This window comes from Zootoca vivipara, chromosome 6 (genome assembly GCF_963506605.1).
Source record: "Zootoca vivipara chromosome 6, rZooViv1.1, whole genome shotgun sequence".
Lineage (NCBI taxonomy): Eukaryota > Metazoa > Chordata > Lepidosauria > Squamata > Lacertidae > Zootoca > Zootoca vivipara.
In genome coordinates, this window is record NC_083281.1 from 49,599,407 (window position 1) to 49,626,758 (window position 27,352).

The 27,352-nt window shown below is 43.7% G+C and overlaps 1 protein-coding gene across 1 annotated transcript; it reads right to left on the reverse strand.

Moving 5' to 3' along the window:
* Nucleotides 1-317: 317 nt before the first annotated feature.
* PLA2G15 (phospholipase A2 group XV) lies at nt 318-20,627 on the reverse strand. Its single transcript, XM_035119537.2, has 6 exons — nt 20,327-20,627; nt 8,443-8,599; nt 6,571-6,689; nt 5,300-5,398; nt 4,391-4,615; nt 318-3,763 (listed from the first exon to the last, which is right to left on the reverse strand). Exons 1-6 carry the CDS (start codon nt 20,493-20,495, stop codon nt 3,252-3,254), a joined length of 1,281 nt encoding a protein of 426 aa, XP_034975428.1. The 5' UTR covers nt 20,496-20,627; the 3' UTR covers nt 318-3,251.
* Between the last annotated feature and the right edge of the window lie 6,725 nt (nt 20,628-27,352).

Below are 27,352 nucleotides of genomic sequence, written 5' to 3' on the forward strand. Positions count from 1 at the left end.
TGTGACTCCCTGGCTATGATCTACAGGAAGCTCCAGTTCAATCAGTACTTCACCACTGAATTTATGAATAACTATCATTCACAATGTTAAATGGTGGGTAGAAATGGCAAAATCTAACCCAATATAACTTTTCCCATTCTGTTATCAGTTAAAGGATAAAAACATAACAAAAAAAGCCACAATATGATACAAAGCCAAATATAGAAGAGAAAGACTGACATAACCAGAAGAAGCCCCAGTGGGACAGCTAATGATGCTTGGCCATATTTAATTTTACAGCAGGCAGCTGGCACAAGCATTGGTTAATAAACCACCAATGGCCTGGAATCAACAGCGGGAGGCAGGTGTATGAGATTGATCGGGACAGATGAGAAGGGAGAAATGAAGAGGTGACATTTTGTATTAAGAATGAAATGCAGGTGGGACAGAAGTATTATAGGGCACATAAGAATGGGGCTAGAAGTCACAGCAACAGATGCCAGTTACCAACTACAACTGGACAATATGATGCAAGGCCAAAACATGGAAGGCACACATACAGTAGGAGCGTGCTCTGAATATACATGTGGCCTTTGGTTTAACCCCTTAGTCCTCATCCCCAACTGAAACTAAGCCTAAGCACAAGTAAATCAACACATTCTTGTTACCTTCACCTCTATCACTCCCCCAGCCTGGCACTCCCTGTGTTGTAATTTAAATTGGATCCTACTCAGGAATCAGAGACATGTGCTTTTGCTTATGTTCCACTGTTAAGTGCCATATGTATGTATGGATATGAAGTGTAAGTCTCTGAAGATCTGTCACACTCATTTCCTGTCCTAAACAGACCATTAAGGCAAGCCCTAGCCTTCAGAATGTTCCATGAAAGTGATGTTGTGCGGAATGTGGATTTCCCTGTGAATGTGTGAGGCCAAATAGTAAGAAATAACTCTGCAGGGAAAAGGAACCCAGTTTCACCCACATGGACCCAGCCATCCACATGGCATCAAGCATAATGGTACCTTGAGGCCATAAGATTGATATGGGTAGGATGGGGAACAACAGACAGGGTGGAACCAATCTTTGAGCTTAATTATGTATAGTGTCAGTTTAGCAAGTCAGATTTGCAATCAGAAGCATTCCCAAATGAAACTTGCAGCTACAGAACAAACAGAAGCAGATTGATGCTGACAATACAAAGACATGGCTTGAGGAGGCACTCTCAGAGTGCAAGGCGTAGAACAATGTCTGCTGGAAACTTTCAGAGGTTATGTTATTGCCATGCCCACAGTGACCACCAGTGGCCTTGTTTTTAAAATGGTTACTGGCATTACTGAAAAGCAGGAAATTGGATGAACAGGATTGCACATTCCATAAGGCAATAAATACTTTGATAAAACATTTTGTTTCTTGGAGGACCAATATTATGCTAAAACTACTACAATGTAGCAAAACACAATCTAGAAAACCTAAAAGCTTGACAAAGACTATATAAAAATGTTACATCATACCAGTCACAGGAAAATATATTTGCAGACTGTAAGCTACCACTGCAGATTCTGTGTGATCTCATTGTCTAGTTAGGAAAAAAGTCTGAAGATTAGAAAAATACGAATGGTAAAGGTGTCCACATCTGTCGCTCTGTGCACTTGCTTACTGAGAGGTCAGGCTCAAAATAAGTTCCTCAGAACAAAATTCAGATTTCCAGGTCACTCTTACTCTCAAACTGGAGTATTTGGCACAAATCTCAAGTCAGCCCCCTATTACAAGTGTCCCTTATGACATCAACAATTGACGTACTCCCCCTTTTGGGTGCTTTTAAAGTTTCAACACAGGGACTAAGCAGACATAGATAACGATGCAGCAACTTGTACCCCAAACGTATACTGAGCTCAAGGCAGGAGAGTTTAGTTGTGCCATGTTGGCTAGACACTTATGCTGGTTAGTTAACTGAGGAGATGGTCACAAGCTGTTATCTGGGTGGGCAGAAGCAGCAGGAATGAATACTGAACCATTTGCTCTGGAAGGAGGGATTGTCAATAGATGGCCAACCCAGCAGCTAACGGGCAATTATGGGGTCAGCTGAGCCTCTCTCTCTCTCTCTCTCTCTCTCTCTCTCTCTCTCTCTCTCTCTCTCTCTCTCTCTCTGCAGTCTGCCCAGCACTGCCTCAGATGAAGGTTGGTGCTTTTTTACGGGCACTTCCTGCAATTATGGTTGCACATTACACTCCTGAATCAGGAACGTAAGCAGCTTTGCCCCATGCCATTTTGTTATTCCATAGGGGACAAGGAAATAGAATTTGGAAGAGGATTACAGTACAAGAAAAGGAGACTCCAATGAAACACGACAACCAAGTTACAATACCAAAATTTCTGGGAAGAGTTAGCTTTACTATCAGCTCCATCCGTAAGAAGTCTCCAGTAACAAGAACAGTTTAGGCTGTTATTTTGCTCTAAAATGCTAAGCCTTGCTGAAAGGCAGCCTGTGTTTCAGACACTCCAGATCATGGAAGGAAGGCATCTGGCTAAAATAGCACTTGTCACAGCACTGGCTTCTGAACAAAGGTTGGCAAGTACTCAAGAGACAGCCAACTGATCACAACAAAACAGAGACCATCTCCTTAAGACCATTGTTAATATCTACCCTGTCAATTCTTAGGTCTGCAGCCAACTGGAAATCTCCAAGTTACAGCAGTAAAGAAAAGCTTGCTGTCTTCAGCCATTGACCTCCAACTTGCTCCAGCAAGAATCAAGTTAAAGGGTTCAGCTTGTGCTAGAAAATCTTATCTGGAGCTCAGGGACATACTGTATTTTCTTCATGAACAATACTCATCTGGCTGGATGTCATCAACTTAAATAAAACCAAACAGCTGCTGCCGGGACTTCACTTAATACTAGATTCCCTGCTGGGAACACTGACCCAGAACTTGTAACCCTTCAGAAAAGGTTATGTTATTGTTCTTTTATTTATATTATAGCTCAACTATGCCCTTCCCCACATCCCAGAGAACAAGCGCAACACATTCTTCACAAAGATGGGCACTGGGATTGCACTAAATACAGCTGGAATGAGCCTTTTGTATGTAGGACACCACAGTGTGTTATGAGCACTAATCAAAGAGACAAGTGATCATTAATTGACAGCAACATTTCCAACAAGGCCCAAACAAGCCAAGCAGGCTTTAAATAGGGTTGTCCAAAATAGCCATTCTTCCTCCCTGCCTTAAAAGGCCCTTCAAGTGTCATGTCAGAAGAGGGTATTCTGCATTGTGTCATGAGCCAAAGAGAACTTTTTTTACGTAGGAAATTGTATTAGCATCATAGAGCATTTCAATGTGCTCACTCCCTGGAAGCTCATAGAGTGTCACATTCTGTTTCTGCTGGCCCACCCACTTCTGACACTGCAAGGCACTTCGCAAATTCACTGTTCCATCACCATCACCATAAAAGATCTTAGGATCCTTGTCTGGAAAGGTGTCATAGAAGAATGACTCTGGGGTCTCCACCCCAGTACCATAAAGACAGTGTATGCGCACCCCTGGAGGAATCATATTGTAGACCAAGGATTCAGTCTCTGTTCTCATGAGCCAGCCATCCTCAAAGCCAATGTCTGTGTAAAACTTTTGGTAATCCTGAATAGTATAGTTAGCAAATGGAGTGCTGACAAGGATCTTCTCCGGAGACCAGGTGTAGTTGTAAGGGAGCAACCAGCTGGTTGACACTGCAGATCTCTGCTGGCCTCTGATCTTAAGGGAGCTGATGACAGGGATCCGATTATTGTCACCTGAGGCATTAAAAGTATTGTCTGGTTAGTGATCACATGTTGTCATATAAACCCATAATGCAGTAGTTATAAACTCATTACACAGACCAAAACTAAAGTATCGTTTGAATGTTGTCATTTTACACTTATTAGGTTGTACTCTTCAAGCCCTGACATGGAGGGAAACAGTAAAAATATTTGATGCCAAAGATGGCATAATCCAAGGAAAACTACTGTCGTATAAAACTGTCATACAATATAAATAACTTCATGTAATCCTAAAACCTTGCAGACTTACCCTGAGAGATTGCTTGATGGTTTCATAACAGATAAATATCTTACCTGCTATCTAAGGACTCTGCCTCTCAACCTTTAGAATTAGGCAGGAGTTGGCTTTGAACAACACCAGTACTTAAAACCATCAGTAGCTTCCCACAATTATAGAATCCAATAATCCTGGAAATTCAAAGATTGTTTGTCCTCCAGTGCCTGTTTCGGGCTGGTTGTTCTCAACCAAAAGCTGGTTTTAGGAGCCTGTAGCTATTTATTACAGTAGGGCATCTAGATGTAGCTAGACATGTTCAAGTTGCACCACAAACCCCTGTCCCTTTTAATGGAACCCTCCCTCTGCAAGCTGGATACATTTACCTGATGCTAAAACACGTAGAGTTTTTGCCACTCCTCCCCACGGGGCACCAAGTGAAATGAAGTCCCTTATGTATTTGTCTTTCCAGTCTTGAGGCTGATGGCTGAGGAAGTAGAGAACATACATATTCCCCATGCTATGGGCAATTAAAACCACTGGTTCATCATATTCTTCATACATTATCTCTATCAGCTTCCGGAGGGCCACAAAATAGTCTTCATTCTCATCTAGAAGGAGGAAGGCAGATAATTTATCCCATTAACTGAATGAGCTTATTCAGTATCTCTATTGTCATTTTATTTAAAACATTTAACACTGAACTGAAAGTTGTAGATCGTGCGCACCGTTTTGGATAGGTTTTCCCCCATTGCCCATAATTCCCTAACCCTTTCAGACTAGCTCCCCAACATTCAAGACAAAAGCTTCTCAGGTTTGTTTGTTTTTAATTCTATGAGTCTAAGTTAAAGAAAGTGTGTCTTGGTTGTATAATCTGACACAGGCTGCAAAGAGAATGACTTTGTTCACACATGCATGTACGCCACTTGACTTCTGCATCTCAATGACTGGGAACTAAAAATGTGAAATGGCCCCATTAAAAAGCACTGATTTGCACTGATGGTGGGTGACTTTAACAACACCCTGTATCAACATCTACCCTCCAGGATTCCAGCACAGCTCTTCAGTAACAATTTGGCTTGTTGCACCATCTTGGCTGTATGGAGTAGAAATGTCACCAAGACTTGTTTTTAAACAACCCTGTAACTATTTAACTATCAGGTGACATTCAGTTGCATCAGGGGCTAAATAGGTTGAACTTGTAAGCCTTGGAAAAACTTGATTACCACAAGTTGTGTGTTTGCATGAGCCACAGTTCATGTAACCCTAATCCCAATAGATGAAGATTTATTTACTTGGTGCTTTCCGCCAATCATAGGGAGCGCCTCTAATATCTTCATCCCGCTGATAGCCCAAGTCCACCAGAGTCTGCACCAGTGTATAGAAGTAGGTACCTATGGCCAAAAGAAGAAACTGAATTGCAATGATACCACAGGCCCAATTAACACTGCCCTTTATGTAACGTTAAAATTTCAGGGCCCTTTTAAGCCAACTCCCATATTGGTTACAACATGTTATCAGTTAATTTGTTCAAATTAATCAGTCTTCAGTTATAAACAATTACAGTGTCAGTTACGTTCATTAACAATTCTGAAATCACAATCTGGAGATGACATTCATTTTCAAGCCATCTGGGACAAGATGCTCCAACAAATGTTAATTCCTGAGTGGTCAACTTGCTCTATGTTTTCATCTATAAGGGTACATGACCACAGGAAGACCCTAAAGAACCTATGATCACAGCTGTTGGAAATGAGCTCTCAGAGATGAGAGCTTTGACGCAGTCAGGTTTTATTCCGCTTAAGTTTTATCTGACCTTCTAATGCCAGGTGAGATGGTACTGGCCTTAGCAGCTGGTAGAGTACTGAACTGTGTTTCCATAACTAACATAGTTTAACATGGTTGCCTCCATAATGGGCTGAGCACATTTCCACTTTGTTCCCAAGGAAGTGAAGGCTGAAAGTTAACACCAAGGGTGAGGGCAAGAAATGCCATCTAAATAACCCTGGCACCATGTGGCAATGTTATTTCTGTTTCTGATATCAGACTTGAATGTTACATTTACTACAAGGAAGAAGCATTCTAAATCAAATAGAGTGCACTACAAATGGCAATATGTACACAGGCAAGTTTGGGAACAGCCATAGCTCAGTGTTAGAGCATCTGCTTTACATACCGATGGTCACAGGTTCAATCTCTCGTCATATTCAGGTAGGGCTAGGAGACACACTTGTCTAAAACCCTAGAAAAATCCTGACTCAGTACAAGGCAGCTTCCTATGTCCCTTCCCAAATTACATACTTGGGCCTATGTATAATACAGATTAGTTCTTTTCCCATGCCTTCCAGTCAGACAAGTGTGAGGTCTTTCCATAAAATTCAAACAAAGGCACACAGAGAATAACTCTCAGGAACTATTCTCCATCTCTGTGATTATTGTGGTTTTTGTCCAAGGACATTTATGGGAAGGGACTGTTTTGCCAGTATGTTTCATGCATGTATATTTGAGACTTGACACTACCACTGCCAAGAGTCCAAATGAGATCAGATTAGGTAAAAATACATACCAACACTTCTTTTACTAGGGTCAAGGAATTCCAAGGAGAAAGTCTGTCCAAATCCAGGGACTTTGATATCCACCCCATCTGGTGGCCCAGTGGATCCACTTGTTCGATTGTATACTAGCCTAGGGGGAAATATCAGTATCAAGACCAAAATTTGAATGGGAGTCTATACATTTGAATATCAGGTACACAAAAAGTGCACTACAAATGGACTTTGAATACTTGTTTTCTGATGCACACAAACATACACTGATTAAACCAGTAAGGTGTTAAGTCCAATCTGCAGCATACTCTAGACTTCAGGTCTAGAGGGAAGAGATAAGCTTTCTTTACTAATATAGCCATAAGTGGAGTTTTAGCAAAATGGGTTAAGAGACTGGTAAGACAACTTTAAGTAGGATATTTCAACAAAGCTTCTTAGACAGACTTAATATAGCATAAGAACAATATCCACTTAGCTGCTAGGTACTATCTGAAGCAGCCCAGTCTAATAATTGCAAACAATTGGTTGGCCTTGTTCTTGCTGCCATACAGTTTTCCCCTTCCTGGAGCTCTCCCTTCCTCCACTCCCTGTAATGTAGATGAGTTCCAGCAGTTTGCCTTAAAATGCACCTGATGATTTTGGCTAATGTCCTCAACTTGAGTGCTGGACATATGTTCTTGTCATAAGCAAATAAGGTAATTAATCATTCTGCTTTGACTCTTCTGGCAGGTAAGTGGAGAAATGTTAACCAATGCCTTGGTAACATGCGGTCTACAGACTTGTGTCAATAAGAAAATGGATGCAATATAGCATTTGTAGTGTTTGCTCTTTGGGAGACCTCTGGGTCCAAGGAACCATTTAATTTATCATTAACTGATAGCTAACATTCTGATACGCAATACAAGACAGCAATGAAGTGTTAAAAAGGCATAATGCAAGTTGAGTAACAAGCAAATTCAAGGATAACAGTTTATTCATGTGGTCACATGGAAGACAGAGCAAACTTGTTTTCTCATGCTTGAGAGGATAGGACCCGAACCAAAGGCTTCAAGTTACAAGAAAGGACATTCTGATTAAACACGAGGAAGAACTTTCTGACAGTAAGAGCTGTTTGACAGTGGAATAGATGCCCTCTGAAGGGGCAGACTCTTCTTCTTTGGAGCTTTTTAATCAGAGGTGGGATGGTCATCTGTCATGGATGCTTTAACTGAGATTCCTGCACAGCAGGAGGTTGGAATAGATGATGCTTGGGGTCCCTTCCAACTCTATAATCCTATGATTCAACAGCTATTTAAACTTTTATGTATGCAGGTAGTATTTCATGACTGGATTCCTGCCAATTTCAAACTACCACCTTTTTTAATGCTGGCTCAATTCCTACAGCATATCAAGCCACAGACTTTGCTAACAAAATTTAGAACACAAACCATGTGAGTAACTGGTAGGGAATCACCATGAAAATTGTTTCAGAGGGACAAGGGTTGAACTAAATGATTCTCTGTTTCACACATAATCAAATTTCCTATACTGCAATGGGAAATTGTGAATCCATGTAGTTCATGCATTGCACGTACACATATTTTGCACTGTTTGATTGTAGCCTAAACCTGCTGCCAATTACTGTAGTTTCCTGCTGTGGATATGTGTTCCTCGAAAGTGACAAACTGCACTACAGACTTCATAGTTTTCTGGCTGCTACACATAGTTGAGCCAGGATTTGAATTCTGATCCCTCTGACTTTCCTACATTGCCTTCTGAGTGGTTTGGGATCTCAGCTTGAATGTCCACAGATCTCATACAATTTGGGTACTTCTTGCTACTCAAAAAGAATCAAAGTATTTAAGTCCCATTTTTACACAGAACCAAGTCCTTTTAACAATGCTATGACCCACCTGATATTATCTATCCAACAGTCAATGATAACAGGAAGCAGCAGTTCTAAGTTGAGCCACAATGTGTAGTAACTTTCTGTCTTCTTGGAGCAGAGGTAGTGCACCACAGAAGGTTTGTCCAACTTTGCTTCTAACTGGTTACCCAAATCTCCTGGCACTGTAACAGTAAAAGGAAGGGAAGAGTTACATCAAGTACTGCAGTTTTGCTCAGGCATTTTTTTTACTCCCACCCCAAAGCTACACTTGGTTTTAAAATGCATTGAGGTTTTATTACTTAAAAAATGCTACACTCTGTAAAGCAATTAGAGCTCTGTGGAGAAATGGCCTCAGCACTATTGTAAAGTAGCCTGGAAATTACGGTACTCGGTTTCCAAGCCTGTCAGCTGACCGTAGCTAGTCACCTGTAAGAATTATCGCACTCTTGTGATGCTTGATATTCTAAGAAATGTAAATACTTCTGAGTACAGATTAAGTTTGGTGGGGGAGAGACTTGTTATCTCAACAAATGGGAGTTAAATTGACTGTTTCAAACTATTTTAGCACACTATGCATTTTTAACTATGCAAGGGAAAAAAGTGCCTTCAAAATTATTATTAAAAGATTTTGCAACTGAGAGTCCTTTCATGGAACCTCCTACCGACATTACACAAAACCTATTTGTCAGCTTATTTATCACAATTTTTGTTTGCTTCATATTTTCCACTATTATGCACATCAACTGTGCTTTATGCTAATTTTATACTATTTCTGACCTGAAGGAAAGGAAGAATGCAAAAAAGATCCACATTCATTCATTCATTCATTCATTCTTTATATTATTTAACTGTGTATATCACCCTTCACCCAAGATCACAGAGTGGTTTACAGTATAAAAACACAAAAATACACAACATAAAAACAAAATGAGTTCTAGGCACTTCTGCATATGCAAGACAGCCCCTCCTCCTCATGCTTATCCCAGGCCTTTCCAAACATTTACATTGCCCAAAGCAAGCAGCATTCATGTCAGATTGGATAGAATTTATGGAGAATGGAATTCAACAGTCATGAAACTCAGCTTCTTTTCACAGCACAATGTGATATATTTTATCATCTCAATTGCTTCTGAAATTAGGTTGAATGAAAACTGCATGGACAAGTGTATTTGGCATTGCTTTGTATACGTACAGACCATTATAGCCACTTCCCTCAAAACTGATTTTTCACTTAATATTGAAGATGAATACAGGAACTTCAATCACATTGGACTCAATGTAAGGAAATATGCTTGTTTCCTGTAAAATAGCTGCTAAATAGGCACTTCTTCAATATTAGTTTGCATTTCCATCAAGACTATGATAACTCCATTAAATGAGAACACTTTTTTCTTTTCATTTACTTTTCACTAGCTATTTTACAAGGAAAACACATTTTTAGGGGGGGGGGGATTCTTTGTTACTTGTTCCACAAATCACTCCTAGTGCATGTCTAGCAGATGCAAGAGCTCCCAGCAACTCAAGCCATGTCAGAAGGTAGGCTGCTGCAGTCTGTGGTCCCTGAGGCTTCTGGAAAGTCACCACGGCAAATAAGCCTTAAATATCTCTTCAACGCCCACCACCCAACATATGCATTAATGGATGCTGACTAGCCAGCCTGCAAGGCAACCTTCTCCTAAAAACATTCTCAAGGTTTCATGTATTATCTAGACAAGATCACATGCCAGACAGTTTGACTGCTTTCCCCATCTCTGTTTGCTGCTTTGACTCAGACGTCTATCCAGGGCTGGAAGACACAATCAAATGCATCTCATGTGTTTACTAATAGTACTATTCTTAGAGCAGACAAAAAGGTAGATGCAGAATTACCACCCTAGCAAAAACATTTTCTTTCCAATGTTGCAATCTTGAAGGTTTTCCCACCTAGAAAGAAACTATATAAACCAAAACTACCGTAGTTTCAAGGAGCTGAAGGAAGAATTGGCATAAATAGGGGGGGGGACAGATGGAGCTACCATTCATTAGGCATTTAAAAATCTGATAGAAGTAAGTGTCTTAAATATTTGCACTTGGAAACTGGATGGGGATTTAGAACTTGATTCACCCTCCCTCCGCCTGTTATATATGGATTTGAGCATGTTTTCTTCATGGTGGGCAGTTCTCAAGTTTTCACCTCTAATTCCAAGAAATAGGACTCTTTATTTTTGCAGCTTCTGTTTCCCAGGAGTCGTGGAAAAGTCTCCCATTACTGTTGAACAAGATGAAGAGTTTATAAAACAACTTACAATCAGAGGCGTCCTTCCCATGGGGGCTAGTGGCTCGTTGCGCCAGGACGCTGGCCTCTCAGGGGCGCAACGAGCCACTAAGCCCTATGGCTCCTCCGCCTCCTCCTCTCCCTCGGCTGCGGGAATCCCCTGCCTGCCGAGCCGCTATCGCCTGAGGGAGCGACAGGAGTAGCGGCGGTGGGAGCGGCTCCCGAGGGACGAACCTTTAGTATTCTCTGTGCAAAGTTGGTCTTGGGGCCCTGGAAAATGCCCAATCTGGTTACCCCCTGGAGCCAGCCTTCGGCCAGTGAAGTTGCAATGGGTTGGGAGTCTGATTTCTTCAGGAAAGGGCAGAGGAGAGACAAATCCCCATGGAAATTCAGTGAGTAGTACCTGCAATGGTTGGAGGGGGCAGGACGTGGGTCTTTTCCATACATTCTTCAGCAGGGGTGGGCGGGTCTTTACTTAGCCCAGCAGCCCTTTCAGGGCTCCCAACAACACAGCAGGAGTAACTCTGGATTTGGATCCGGACTAACAACCCCTCCCCACCCCGCCAACCCAGTCCGAAACCTCTCACATATCTGCTGCAAGGTATTTGAAATGGGGGCGTGTGCTTCCGTGGGTGCGTAAAAAGCTCCTGTTTCATCTGAAATAAGCGTTTATGAATTCCAACACCCTCTCCCTGCTCCCCCCCCCAAAGAAAACAAAATAAACCACGTTCATGGGTCAAGGCAAAAGAATGATCAACTTCCAAGCATGCTCCTTTCCTGCCCGAGTAAACGTTTAATCTCCAGCTGAGAATTAGTAGCTGTTTTAGGAGTAGGAACTCACGCCTCCCACTGTCCCCTCCACCAGCTAGCGAGTCTAAACCAGTTAGGGAAGAAGTACCCTGCCACCCCCCCCCACCCCCCAACTATTTTACACAGCCTCTCTCTCTCTGCTTAGTTAGCTACCCTGGGAAGGTGCATTGGCAGCTATCAACAGATGGGCTCAAGAGGGAAAAGTCAGGCAGGAGAGCAACTCAGGAACTTTTCAAAAGAGCTTGAAAGAGCCACTGTAGAGTTCCCCACTCCCCCCCTTTTGCTTTTTGCAAGGGAGGGTGGCATTGCTTGGGAAGCGAAGGTGGCTCTGATTTAATTTGACCGCTGCCCCACCACCACCACTCCTGGGGCACAGGCGGCAGCGTGGCAGGGAGGGACCTTTGCGCCACGGCGCTGGATGTGCTTAAGATGGCCCTGCTTACAATTCAGGGTTATTTATTTTGCAAGAAGCTTCTATGTTATAATTAGGACTAGACGGGCAGTCACATGATGTGCAGATTCCTCAGAAGAGTGCACGAGTAAACAAACCCTGCCACAGACACCCAGCTGCCAACCTAAGTCAAACAACAGAGTAGGAGCTTAAGAAAATGAATACCCAAATAGCTTTGTTTAGGGGCAAACTACATCTGACAGTGACAGGCCAGAGTCTAAAGAAGATCGCTGATCAATTGTTACAAAAAGCACATAAATGTCAAGTGAGTGCTGGGCCCTTCCTGTGCTCTCAACCCCCCATTCTAACCACTTGTTCTCAGTGTTTCATCTTGAGTAGCAATCTAAACCTCAAAGTTAAAAACAGCTGAAATGAAGCTAGGGAGGTGTGGCGTTTGCCCATTCCTGGGGAAATAAGACTGTGCAGGAGGGGGGAAAGGGATAACAGGCTGACCAATAGGAAGCTGGAGGTGGAGCTTAGGGGCTTTAAGACACAGCCCAGGGAGCAGTTTGGCAGTTTAGAGTTGGCAGTTGGGAGTGGTGGTTGTGAGGGTTGGTGTGTGGAAGTTGGTGGTGGTGAGGTAGAGGAGTTAGAGTGAGATAAAGACAGGGTTGAGATTGAGAGGATAACGTGTAACAGTGTATCTAATACCTAAAGCTTGTTGCTGTTTAAAATAAACGCTTGATTATTTGTTTTAACTTAAGTCCTGACTGAGACTCAGTTATTTACCAGGGGATCCTGGTGGGTGGCAGCGGAGCAGTGTGACACAGGGTCAATAGTCACGACCGGGGGCCCTGTGTGAACGCCACAGGAGGGAAACGTTAAGTACCCCACCCCCATCCACATCTGGCCCACATCATATTAAAACTTGACCATTGGGCTGGCTTCCTAGGAACTGTGCATGGTCAACTGTGGATTGTGTTGCATTGCTGTCGCATGTAGTTTGGCCCTTAAGTTCTTAAGATTTTAGCAAAAAGTCAGTTCAAACCTTTGTAAGTGATCCAGCAAACCAACTCTGACCCTAAAATGTACTTGCTTAAACCCCCCTTAGGAATTAATGTAAATGAAAAGAAAAACAACAAAGCTGAACGGTTTGCTTAAAAGCACTGAAGTTCCTTTAAATAAGTAGTACATAGCAGAATGAGCAAAGAGATCCTTATGAATGTTTATAAATGGTACACTACCCTTGATACGAGTCCAACCTACTTGCTTACCCAAGAGCAAAGCTTGCGTTAGTATAATTTGTAGCAGGAGTTATAGACTGAAAATGGTATTGTTTCAAACGAATGGTATCAAACTGGATCTGGATCTACATAGATTATGCACTAATGTGCTGCAATAAGCTTTTGTTTCCAGCTGCTACAAAACTTGGCACTGTACTCAAAAGTCTGAAATACTTGCCCGTCAGGCATTTTCCTTTATGACTAAAAAACACTATGTCCAAGCATGCTGCCCTGCGACGAAAATTAAAAGCAAATATTCTTGAGGTCAAGTTCCAGATACAGTTTGATACAACAACTAGCAAATTGCCTGAGAATAAGTCCTTCCCGCTTGCAACTGTAACTATATTATAATAATTTTAAGGTGCACACACATAGCAGGCCCACTCCACAGAAAACAAATCTTTCACCTTTCAAAAATAGGAAATATTCCCTGAAAAAATAAATACACTTCAGCTGAGTACACATAGCAATCCCAAACTCATCTTGACTCTCTTAATGACCTCAAATATTTCTTCTGCAGTAGAAGTGTCTTGGAAAAACCTTTCCATGTATTTCTATTCAATTACAGATCCTTCAAAATCTGTCAAAAGAGCATATTTTGTGTATAAATAGGGGAGGTCTGTAACAATGGTTTCAGAAACTAGGTTATTTACCATTTTAAAAAACAGCCCAGGTCAGGATAATGCAATCAGCAAGCATTATCAGGTACAGTATTTTGATTAAGAGGTGACAAGCCACGCTCTCGAATTTCTGTTGTAGACTGATGCTTGTACAGTCGGACCTTGGTTGTTGAATGCCTTGGTACTCAGACATTTTGGCTCCTGAACGCCGCAAACCCAGAAGTGAGTGTTCCAATTTTTGGAAGCCGAACGTCCAACGCTAAGGGATCAGGAAATTTCTAAAGCCTTTAAAAGCTGTTACACACCTTTGTTGTGGGTCCTCACCTCCTTGCAGCAGAGGAAGGGGTGGGGACACTGTTGCAACAGAAAACTAAAGATCTTCCTTGCTTTTCTTCTACTGGTTCCTGCACAGGGCAATGGAGGAGCTTGCAATGAGAAATTATGAGCCCCTAGAATGTGACCCAGGACTTTTTGCCAAACTTATACATTCCTTGGCAGACAAGTTAGTATGGATAGTGCTTCCTAACTGTAGAAAGTAGGAAAATAACAGGTTTGGGTCATGTGAATATTGCACAACATCAATAAAAGGACTTAAAAGTCAATGAATAGTACAACAGTAAGGAAGCATATGGAGAAGGAAGCTACAGTTCCGGTAGACAATATCACTGGAGCACAGCCTAACTTTCTATTCTCCTGTGCAAACTACATGAAGTGTGGGTAAATTATATTGTTTTTAAAATGCAAAAGTGGATGTATTCCAAGGACATGTATGAAATGGGAGGAACTGGTGGTGGTAACAAGATTGTCCACTACAAAATGATGCTCAGCATCTCATACTAAAAGTTAACAACACTTTAGCCATCACAAATGTGCTGTGGCTATACATTAATTCATGGGGCAATCAGTCAATAATAACTTTATCACTGAAATTAATCTTCCTAACAAGGTGTTCTGTACCTCCACCTGCAACTACCTCCATGGCTAACTGCCAGTTTGAGAGGCAATGATTTAGTTTCAAAGAAGGAAGAACAGACCAAGTGGATCACAGAAAGCTTCTTATCCTACTAAGTCAAGTAAAGAGATTACAATTATTCAAGAGAACGGTGGTGGCCAAGAAGCAGTTACCAAGTAAAAAAGAATGTGGCTCTACTCCATAATATGAGATGGGCATGGTTGTTTATGTAAACAACCTGCTACAGGAACAAATGCACTTGCATGCGTAGGTTATAGATGACAGAGATAAAACCTATGCAAAGTGATGCAAGACAGGAACCCAAAGAAACGAACACAAGTAGTGTGTTTTAACGAACACAAGTAGTTATGCAGTCGTCGTCGTCCCCAGCAATTCCCAAACTGACTTGGGGTACCATGAGACATTTTTTCTACCCAAGTCAATTTAAATATGTTGGTGTGGCAAAATGTCCCAAAATGAAGCCATGTGTGATGTTATCTGTTTCCCTGGGCTGGGTTTTGTTGCTTTTTGGGAGGAAGGTTTGGCTTGGAAAACCACATGGAATATTTCTCTACCCCAACAAGTTAACAATGGACAAAAGGGGGGGAAAGCTCAGTTGCAAGAATCTATAGATTTTGTGGGATTTTTTGTCGCTGATGTTTTTCATTTCACAGGTGTTTTGCAGAACAAAACTTGTAAATAGTAAATGGCTTAAATTTTGGAAAACAGTTTACTAAAACTATGTTGTAGGCCTACTATGTAAATTCTGCAATGAACAGTGACAACAAAGATGATCAAGAGTCTGGAAACCAGCCTTATGAAGAGTTAAGGGAGTTGCATATGTTCAGCCTTGAAAAATGAGACAGAGGAGATATGATAGCCTTCTTCAAATATCTAAAAGTCTGTCACACAGAAGATGGAACATGCTTGTTTTCTCCTGCTCTGGGGGTAGGACCCGAACCAATGGCTTCAAGTTACAAGAAAGCAGATTCTGACTTAATATTGGAATAATTTTCTGGTGGTAAGAGCAGTTCAACAGTAGAGTGGGCTCCCTCAGAAGGTGGAGCAGAGGTTGGATGCCCATCTGTCATGGATGCTTTAGTTGAGATTCCTGCATTGCAGGAGATTGGACTAGATGACTTTCATGGTCCCTTCCAACTCTACAATTCTATTAACAGCAGTGAAAAACAAGAACTCAAAGTTACAATAAAAATGCTCAAGTGTTACTTTCAAGCTCCCTTTAAGACACGTGACCACACCAGAATACTCTATCATTTTCTGTTCAACAAAAAAACTGAAAATAAATACATTTAGATCTTGCTGCAAAGCAGTGACTAATGAATGCTTCAGCGTGCACCTGAACTTCCAACTCCAAACTTGGTAGCAAAAAGGCTAAACAAAATTCAAGAGCAATTTCCTAAGAAGTTATAATAGTGTCTAATAGTATTAGCTATAAATGTATATGGGTTCCTCCATATCTACTTTTTCCTTTAAATTAACTCGCAACTTGTGTGGGAGCTGGGTTCTGGTGGCTGCACGTAAAGGTGAAATTGCATATAGCCAGAACAATCCCAGAACCCCACCTGCATGACCATCTCTACTTTTCTGGAGCTGGCATGCTGAACAGCCCTTGTCCCTCATGCAACGCAGAACACTTTTAAGCTGGGTCTTGCTTACCGGTCTCTGAAAGGCTCTCACACAGGCTCCAGGTGGCTCCCAGAGCCTGTGCAAGATCTTCCCAGAGCCCAGTAAGCAAAGAAAACAGCCTAAAAGCTCTCTCCATCATGGAAAAGCCAGCACAGAAAGAGAGTTTAAACTCTCCACCTTATGTCTATAGATGATCTTCAGGGTCCCTTCCAACTCTGATTCCGTGATCTGTGATCTGCATGCTGGCCAGCCACCAAGCACATAAAGCTGCGATTGTACTGGTTCATAAGTTGTGAGTTGATTGTATTGCATCTGAGATCAGACAGTCATGGGAAGACACAAAAAAATAGTAACTGGTGTGTTCCCAATTCTGATAGAAACGGGAAATTAATGCTCCCATAAACAAAGGACCAGGGTGTTGTTTATATTATTTTAATTTTCATATAAACAAGATATGTTAATTGCCATCTGCTTGCCCATATTGGATTTATTAGCAGCTGCATTAAAGCCTCATAGTGAGCATCTGTCTAGCACATGACTTATTTTAACTCATTTACTTCTCATGTGGCTGAAGCCTGATATTAGATCTGCAGATATTTCACTGGTCGCTTTATCTCAGTTGATGCCAGCCCTGGATTAAATGTCAAAGCACATTGTTTAGCCTTTGTGGAAAACAAGTAAGGAGAGAGCTGGTAAAGGCTCATCTCCATAAAGAGATAGATAGGCAAACTGTTTGCCACTCCACGACCTCAGAAATTCACACATGTAAATTCATTTCATTATTTGATTCTGCTAATCAGGTCTCTCAATATGACATATCCTTTTAAACAATAGTGAAAATTATTAAAAGATAATCGGCCTTTGTCTCAATGACACCATAACAGCTAATCTCTGCTTTTGGCTGATCGCAATGCAACAGTTTAAAGAGCTATTTATTGTTTCTATTCTGTGAACACATACCTGCATGATTAAATTCTGCAGGAGTCAGAACACTGCCTACATTTAATCTGTCATTCTGCTCTACACAAATAACAGAAGTACTATAAATAAGATTGTGTTTCATTTTGAAGCAGGTCAAGATCTAGTCAACAGGCAAGGTTTCCCAATGCCAAAATAAACATAGTATACACTTTTAGATGTGTGTATTTCCTAGGTCCTGCCAACCTAGCAGTTCGAAAGCACGTCAAAATGCAAGTAGATAAATAGGAACCACTACAGCGGGAAGGTAAACGGCGTTTCCATGTGCTGCTCTGGTTTGCCAGAAGTGGCTTTGTCATGCTGGCCACATGACCTGGAAGCTATACGCCGGCTCCCTCAGCCAATAATGCGAGATGAGCGCGCAACCCCAGAGTCGGTCACGACTGGACCTAATGGTCAGGGGTCCCTTTACCTTTACCTTTATTTCCTACTTATAAAACTACAACAATTTGTGTATGTGAAGAACACAGTTTGGTGAAATCCATGGACTTTATATTAACTGAATTGAGCTTCTTTAACAGAGACCTATGTTGGGCTAGTATTACTTGATCTCTCAATGGCTTTTGATTCCCTTTTTGCTCCCACCCCTGCCCCCAGAGTATATTGTATAAAACAGAGTAATTCTATAAATTCAACAGCTCATAAAATACTAAAACACAAAATACCTCCTTCCTGGTGCTTCTACTATTGGTAGAATCTTTACCAAATGAACTGCCACCACATCCTTTCTCAGGGAATACTGGCACCTTCCTTGCACACAACTCTTCTAAACTGTTCTTAGGAATAAATCCCGTAGATATTAAAGACACTTATTCCCTGGTAAATATGTGAAGGGTTCCAGTCAGTGGGATGTTAGGGTTATAGATTATTCACTGCAGGTTTTATCCCACAGCATAAGAAAAGCCATAGTTTTTCCTTAATATTGGTATCAAGTGTTGGCATCACTGTTGTAAATGTTTGTTAAAAATAAATGTCGCCAATATATATACCTGTGTGTGTGTGTGTGTGTGTGTGTGTGTGTGTGTGTGTGTAAAATAAATGTCGCTTAGGCCAAATATCTGAAGAATCAAATGAAGAAAAACACCAGTAACCTGCATAGGACTACAACACCTCCTGTTATTTATCCATTTAGTCTAGGTAGTATTCTATTAGGCCATACAGAGTAGACACTGAAATCAATGTACATTACTAACTTAAGAAAGACCACTGTTTTTCATTTAATTGGATACAAACCACATTGGCAGAAAGGAGGTTAAAGTTAACATTACCACAGTGGTACATAGCTTTATAGGGACGTGGGTGGTGCTGTGGTCTAAACCACCGAGCCTAGGGCTTGCCGATCGGAAGGTCGGCAGTTTGAATCCCCACGACAGGGTGAGCTCCCGTTGCTGGGTTCCAGCTCCTGCCAATCTAGCAGTTCGAAAGCACGTCAAAGTGCAAGTAGATAAATAGGTACCGCTCCAGTGGGAAGGTAAACGGCATTTCCGTGCACCACTCTGGTTTCGCCAGAAGCGGCTTAGTCATGCTGGCCACATGACCCAGAAAGCTGTCTGTGTACAAATGCCGGCTCCCTCGGCCAATAAAGCAAGATGAGCGCCGCAACCCCAGAGTCGTTCGCAACTGGACTTAATTGTCAGGGGTCCCTTTACCTAGCTGTTAAGACTAAGTTATAGTTAGGATGCAGGGTGGAATGTAGGAAACTGCCTTATGCAGTGTCAGATCATTGGTCCATCTAGCTCAGTATTGTCTACACTGAATGGCAACAGCTCTCTACAGAGTCAGTCCGGGAGCATTTCCAGTGCTATCTGGAGATGCCAGGGATTGAATCTAGGACTTTCTGCATTCAAAGTAGTTAGTTGCTTAAGATCCCATTTGGCTTGGAGGCACGGGGCGTTCTGGACATTATGGCAGCATAAGTCTGGCAGGCCCCTGGAAGACTGCATGCCAGTTAACCTAAGGTTACCAGACATCCTTGTTTCCTGGGGACAGTCCCCGGATTTACAAATCAGTCCCCATACAAAATCCATTGTAGTTGAAAAGTGTCCCTGGATTCATTGAAAAATAATCTGGTAACCTTAAGTTAACCCTCCAATGCCCTGCACAAGTGTACTCATCTGCCTGCCCCCTACACATGCCTGTCTAGGATAGCACCAAGCAGTTGGTTTCTCCAAGTGAGAACATTGAAGAACTAAAATGTGTGCATTTCCAGTTCTAGATTAACACAGCCTTTAAAATACAGTACATCATGTTTGGTGGTTTTAATCCCAAATCATACCATTAGTCCATCTAGTTCAAGACTACCTACACCTAAGGTGGTGGTGGTGGCAGCAGCTGGCTTTCCAAACGCTACCTGGAATTGCTGGGGACCTACCTACAGCCACAGAGCTTACTGCCTCCTCTCAAAGCTTATCCCCAGGCTCCCTAGTCCCTATAACTTTCATCCCAAAAGACATGCAATTCCAGGATGTTTCAAGCCCTCCTCTCCCCCTTCACTCTTAAAAGTCCAAAACGCAGGTCACTGTGCGGTTGGGCTTGTGATGCAGCGGGGACTTGGGATCCGTGCGACTTTCGGCCACAATTAACCTGTTAGCCCACGTTAATAAAAAAAAAAGATCAAGTGCAAACATAAGGCATGAACAGAATAAGCCTGCATATCTTCCCCCACCCAATAAAGCCGAACTTACTGCTTCCTCTCTGGGCTCGAGGGTGACCTCCAGGCTCCCCACATCCCCCCTCGCCCACGTCTCTCCACATCGCGCTCTCTCCCACAGCCGCTCCACCATGAATAGCCAGGGGGACTTTTGAAGGGTGCCTCCCTCCCTCCCCAAACCCCACGGAAACTTCTCGTCCCAACCATGTGGGGGAATCTGGAGCCCTGGCAACCTTTCCTCACAGGTGCCCGTTTTTTCTCTCCAACCCCGACACGGACAACGCGCGCTTCCCCCCCCCCCCGGCCTTAGGGGCCAGTCCTTACCCAGCACGACCGGGGGGCCGGGGGCGCGCCTTCCTCCGCGGGGCAGGCAGCAGGCGCCGTGAGGCGAGCAGAAGAGCAGCAGGAAGAGAAGGGCCAGCGAGGGGTAGGTAGCCCCGTCCGGGAGGAGCCACTTCCTCCGACCCCGCCTCGAGCCGGCCGGCCGCATCATCGCCTCAGCTCATGCCCCTCCTCGGAGGAGCAAGCCGCGAAAGCGATCAGAGTCGGAGTCCCAGTCCCCCCGCCGCCGCCGCGAGACAAACAAAACGGCCCTCTCCCCGCTCGAGCTTCCTCCAACCGCCGGAGCCTGTCAGCTGAGCCGGCGCGCGAGGTGTCAAGGGGCCTATATAAAAGCGGGGGGACGGCTAGCCAATCCGCTTCTCACCGGCTGTTTAATAGCCAATGAGAGAGAACTAGGCGTTCCGGCGCTCCTCCTATTCCTTCCCTACCCTCGAGTTCAGTACGGGAAGTTGAAAGCGGAGATGTCGATTGAAAGAAAACACACACAAAAACAAGACGTTGAAGAAAACACGACCCCCCTTTCTTCCCCGCGGCCGGGGAAGACCAATCGCAGATCGAGAAGATCCACTCCGTCTCAAAGCATAAGAGTTGCATATGCTGCAACTTTACAAGCGAGGACGGGTGCAACGCGCTTTGTTTTGCAATGTCCACCCACTCGTCTCGTAGTGCAAGGATCAGGACCCGGTGGGTGCCCAGCTTTGCAGCTGCCAGTCCTCTTGATCATGGACCATGCTGGCTAGGAGGTGTTGGAGGATACCAGCATATTGTGGGTGGGGGGCACTGGTGCCCCATCCCTGCCGTAACAGAAGTGCTCCTGCTCAGGACGCTATAACAAGATTTAAGGAGCTTAAAGTGGGCCGGGCCGGCGGGGGCCTCATTTTTTTTCTTTCCCAGCTGACATTCAGCATTCTGCGAATACTGAATGTATTGGGCTGTTTGGGAGGCAAGCAAAAGGCATCTGGGTTCAAGGACACATTTCAGCCTGGCAAAGGCACTAAAGGGTGGGAAGATCCCCAGGGGGCAGATGCAGAGGCTTGGAGTTATGTACAGTATTTGACACACGTACCCCCAGACCTGTGGTTCCCCCTCCCTTCCATATACAGGTGCAAGGACTTTTCTGTTATTGTCAGAGTAGCGAAATTGGATTTCTACTTGATAAAGGAGCTGCATTCTACCTTATGGTAAAGTCAGCTCTGGGTGCGACTCAAAAAAGTAGGATGCACCTAAATACCACTGACATCAGTTTATCATATTTATGTGTGCCTGATCACAGTGTAGGAGTGTAAACCCATCCGTAATCAGTTCTGTACTGTTTCCTGGAAGCCAGATGGGTTTTTCCCCACCCACATCTCTCCCAGTTCTATTCCTGCCCCCAAACGCCACCATTTCCTCCCCAATCCAAGCATTTCATATAACAGGAAAATGAAATAATATTCATTCATTCATTCTATGCATGTGACTTATTTCATAATCTGCTTGCTGAGCTGCTTTGTGTTTAACTAGCAACAGATAAAGTGGAATCTGTTCCTCTTTTTTGTTTCTTTTTCTTTTTCTTTCTTTTTGCTTTTTTTTTTTTTTTGTCCAATTCCTCCTGTGGGGTAAACAGCTAAACCACACTCTGTCATGTGACTGTGCCTTGAACGGGTCACTGATAGCTACTAATCAACCCAGAAGGCCCTTGCTGAGAAAAAAAAACTTTTAAATGACAAGACTCTATCTTGAGTTGAGCAAGAGCTATGCCATTGTTAGTGGAGTCAGAGGTGAAACTGCAACATAAGAACAGAGTAAGCACGCCCTAATTTGTATTTGGCAGACTGGCAGGCAGGCAGGCAGGCACTGGTCTTTGAATATTCAATTTACCTCAGCCCCAAAGGCCTTGCTTGTTACCAATGTGGCCTCTGCCAAAGACAGAACAGGGAGCAGGCCTTAGAAGAGCCAGTATGGTAAAAGTGTCAGACTAGGACCTGGGACAGCAGGGTTCAAAGCTTCCCTCAACCTTGTAGCTCACTGGATGACCTTGGATGAGTCACTGTTCTCAACCTAACTTTACCTCACAGTGTTGTTGCATGGATAAAATAAGGAGAGGGAGAGCCACATGCGCTACCTTGAGCTGCTTGGAGGACAGGTGGGATAGATATGCTATAATAAATAAAATAAATAAAAGATCTAGCTTAGGGCAGGGCCCCCATGCTGATTCTTTGTGAAAGGGGAGGGGAGGGCAAACCACACTGAAATGTAGGGTGGGCCAAAGAGATATGAGAAAGCCTCTTCTAAGGTGGTGCTAGATGTATGTAATTTTTAAAAGCTAGTCTTTTTAATTTAAAAAATAATAAGGGAATCTTTCTAGACAATTTAAGAAAGGTTTACTCTGTTAATCTAATGAAAGAAATGGAATTCATCTAATAGGAAAAATGGAGAGAAAAACTCCCTAAGCTAGGGATGGAAAATCTGGGGCAGGGGACAATGGAAGAGAGCATCCCGGAAAAGGTGAAAGACTGGTCAGGATCATTCCATGATGTGTCAACTTGCTGCAAGGACTTACTCATATTCTCTTATATAGGAACTCCTGACTTCAGTCTGATCTAGAGGAGAAACAACTGCCGTTAATGTTTGTCGGAACAGGTTACCATATGGCAGACTTTGCCAACCTGGTACCCTCAAGTTGTTTTAGACTAAAACTCACATCCTGTTAGCTGGAACTGATTGGCTGACATATGGCTTCTGGGAAGACTCTTCCCCTGACTAGATGTGGTGAAACTACTGATTGGGAAAAAAATGAGATGGTTGGAAACCACTGAACTTAGAAGCAGCTAATGAGGAAAGATGTTTGTCTTTTCAGCTGTGGTTGAATTTAGAGACTGCTCAGCATGAGACATTGAGGTTTTTTCCTCAATCAAGTATTTATTAGCTCATCAACTCCAAGTTTCAAACAAGTGCATGTATGCAATCTTCATTATGTAGCCTAAGAGCTGACTCGTGCTGTTCTCCAAACCAGGATATAAGCTGGTGCTGGAAACACGGAAAACTGATTTGAATTTCCTTGCACCATAACCCTTTGGCTCAGCTTGTGCTAAGCATGATTGCTTTCATCCAAAGTCTCTGTCTTTAGGCTTCTCCGTGTTTGGATGCTGGAGTTGTAGTCCGAAAGCTAGTAAATTTTCATGGGGACTGTTTTTAATTGCAAATTGATCTGGAAGGGTGGAGGACTGAATTTAAGATTGGAAAATGAGCCTGAGAGAAACTACATTTGAGGGATCCACCCATTCCTGGCCCTTGGTCAGCCCTTAACCAGGTGGACCCATCACCCTCCCTTTGCCTTGGTGGCGGCAGGTGGGAGCAGCAAGAGCAAAAACAACCCGGTCAAGCTGGCAAGCAGTGATTTTGCTGACACCTGCCATTTCAATTCACCTGCTAAGCCCTTAGAGCCTTAAAAAAGCATTGTTCTGGCGTGATGCCATGTCAGATTCCCAGAGGTATTGTGTGGGGAAAATCAAAAAAAGGAGGAGCTAGTCACATTCACCCAACCTCCAGCACTGAGAGGTGGCACTCTGGGTTGGTGACAGAGTAGTGTTGAGTACCAGCTTCTGATGCCAGGCCTGCCCAGTCCTATCACACATTTCTGGAAGCTCTTGTTTGTCATCATTATCATCCTCATCATTATTTGTGGAAGCCACCATTTCCCCCCACAGACACAAACACAACACCCTGTAATGATTGTAGTTCTGAGGCATTGTGGTAAAGAATGCAAAATGGTGGGAAGGTTGTCAATACAGCTGGTGGCCTCTCCCCATCCTGGAGAAATGCAGTAAAACGGTCCCATTTCCCTCCCCCCCCCCACAGCTCTATGCTGAATGGTACAGTCCTGAGAAAGGTTAGTGAAAACTAGGCCGAAATCAAGTGGCCCAAATTGCTATCCAAACAAACAACAAAGCCCAAATCAGTTCCTCCTAGCTTTGGATTTAGTCAGTCATAAACCATGTGGTAACAGTGGAATGGAATCCAGTCCTGACAAAACCAGCAAACCAACAGGAGAAATTCAGTGCTATGTTGGTCAACAAACAAGAGGGACAAAGTGTACATACCATATGCAGGGCAATAGGTCTATTGAGTAAGATTTTTTGTGCAAGAAGGTGACTATTAAATCTACAGCTACCATTAGTGGATTCATTGGGGACAGCCAAAGGTCCATCTTTTGCTGTGAGCCATGTGGCCTCAAATTTGCAAAGAGCACCAGAATTTGCTTTCAAGTTTTTCACATGGTAACATTTGCAACCTACTTCAAACCTACTACCCAACTCTCAAAAAATATAAAACATTCATTTCCCCTTGAATGGGACTTTTTAACCATCAAGACTGTTCTCATTTGAGCCTTTATATCCCACCCCATCACTGAGATGTGGAGGAGCGCTGTCTGTTGTTTCCCATGTTCTAGAAGCTCAAATGGTTTCAATTAGAAGTCAGACATTTAGGGGCACTGGTCCCATGCCGTGAAATACCCTTCCAGCAGTGATTTGGCAGGCATCCCCACTCCACATGTTGAGATTCCTGCACTGCTGGGGGTTGGACTAGATGACCCCCAGGGTCCTTTCCAACTCCACAATTCTGTGATTCTATGATTCTAACTCAGGCATCCCCAAACTTTGGCCCTCCAGATGTTTCAGACTACAATTCCCATCATCCCTGACCACTGGTCCTGTTAGCTAGGGATCATGGGAGTTGTGGGCCAAAACATCTGGAGGGCCACAGTTTGGGGATGCCTGTTCTAACTCTTGGAACCATTTCCATGTGAGGGAGACATAGCTGCCAAGTTTTCCCTTTTCTCGCGAGGAAGCCTATTCAGCATAAGGGAAAATCCCTTAAAAAAAGGGATAACTTGGCAGCTATGGAGGGAGATGCTGAAGACTGGGTGGGGCCTGCTGGTGGTGGTTATTTTGATTGGCTAGAGCAGGCATGTCCAACAGGTAGATCGTGATCTACCGGTAGATCACTGGACGTTTGTGGTAGATCACCGGTAGATCAGTGGCTCCCCCCCAAAGAAGCTAAAAAACTTTGGCTGCCCTAAAAAAAGCTCAGCATCTTTGTCCTGCACCCCTAAAATGACCTGAACCACAAAAAACAGGGCTTTCCTTCCTTTAAAAAAACAAAGCTCAACATCGCTTGCTTCCCTAAAGAAGCTCAACAACTTTTACATGAACCCCCCAAAACAGGGCTTTCCTTCTTTTAAAAAAAGGCTCAACAACTTTGACCTGAACCCCAAAAAGGGGGGTAGATCACTGCCAGTTTTTAACTCTGTGAGTAGATCGCTGTCTCTTGGAAGTTGGCCACGCCTGGGCTAGAGGAAATGGGCAGAAGCATCTAAGAAGCCTCTCAGTCAGTGGAAATGTATTAATAGTAGCTGTGGGTGACAGAAGAAAACGACTATGGCTTCGGAGATGTGTGTGTGTGTGTGTGTGTGTGTGTGTGTGTGTGTGTGTGTGTGGAATAGAGGTGTGTGCAGAAAAACTATAACAACCCTGCTGTACAAAGATAAACATTTTCACTCATTGCTGCTCCTGCTTTTGCATCTGACACTGCCCCACCACTTGCATGTGGCCCCCAGAAGGCTTCCCTGACAGGAATGTGGCCCACAGGCTTAAAACCACAAACCTGCACTAATATTTTCATATAAGGGTGCTGTTCAAGGAACAGGAGGATGAGCCTGCCAGAAAAAGTTGGCAGCACTGGCAATCACTTTTGAAGCATGCCGAAGTTGGCTTTACATTTGCAGCCAACTCATTTGGGTACCCTCCTTGCTCTTCTCATGTGCTAACTTGCCTTGCAAACCTGTTTCTAGCTGCTTCCCACCCCCAGGAACAGTGTGGGCAAAGCTAGAATTCGGAGGGCGTGGCTGAAGCATCCCACCTCACACCCTTGGGCACAATAAAGTGTATTCCAGATCAAGAGAGAACACTATTCCCTGGGCAGGAGATCAGATGAGACCATTAAGAAATGCTGGGAAGGGAGCACAGCTAACAAAGCAGTTGAGAAATCCCTGTGAGAAAGTAGCAGAACATTGCAAAATATTGTTGCATGCCACCCTGTCAGAGGGTTGTCGTGGCTACTCTAGAGTAACTCCGCCTGAGTCCAGTTTGTCTTCAAAAAAGTTTATTGTGCTATCTATTTACAGTGTAGAGACAGCTTAAAACATGACCCCTCATCCCGAATCAGAATCCGACAATGGCGTACGTCTGTTCCTATGCCAGCAAAGTAGCCTGGGCACTCCAAAATGCCGCCCCCTTGACCTGCGTTGCGGTGCTCTCCTCATTTCTGGCGCCGGAAGGTTCCCTGGTTCTGCAGTATCCCCAAGCGTCTGCCTGCATCCCTCCGCCTCCGAGCTTTCCCATTGTTCCTCACTCTGATTTCTCTCCCCCTCCGAGTCTCTTCCTCCCCCTCTGGCTGCTTCAGAACCACTGGTGCTCTCTGTACTTGATGAGGTGGACGTTAGGATGATGGGGGCTGGCTCCCGGTAGGGAGTCCCCCTTACACACCCCAATCTCCAAGCAGTGTGAGATTCCAGGAGTCATGGCACTAGTCCAGGGTTTGGTTTCCTTGGAATGAATGTACAGTAAATGGAATCCGTGGTGTCTTTATGGCTTCATTTACACATATGTACAACCTGAGCATAGGGTGGAGGGGCCCAAAGCATTTAATATCCCCCGGTCTTGTTTCACCATTAGGTTTTCAGGGAAACTCCAAGAAACAGCTTTGGGTCCAGCACTGAGCAGACATGCCTCTGTGTTTCCCAACTTCCAGCATCTTCCAAAGACTCACACACATAGCCTTTGGCCTGTTGTTCTTCATCCTAGGGTGATGTGGCATCCAGGCAGGTGAGTAGGGTGGAGAAAATCTGTATCCTTCGTAATCTGGGGAACTAGGTTCGCATCTCCGCCCCTCCACATGCAGCTGCTGGGTGACCTTGGGCTAGTCACACTTCTTTGAAGTCTCTCAGCCCCACTCACCTAACAGAGG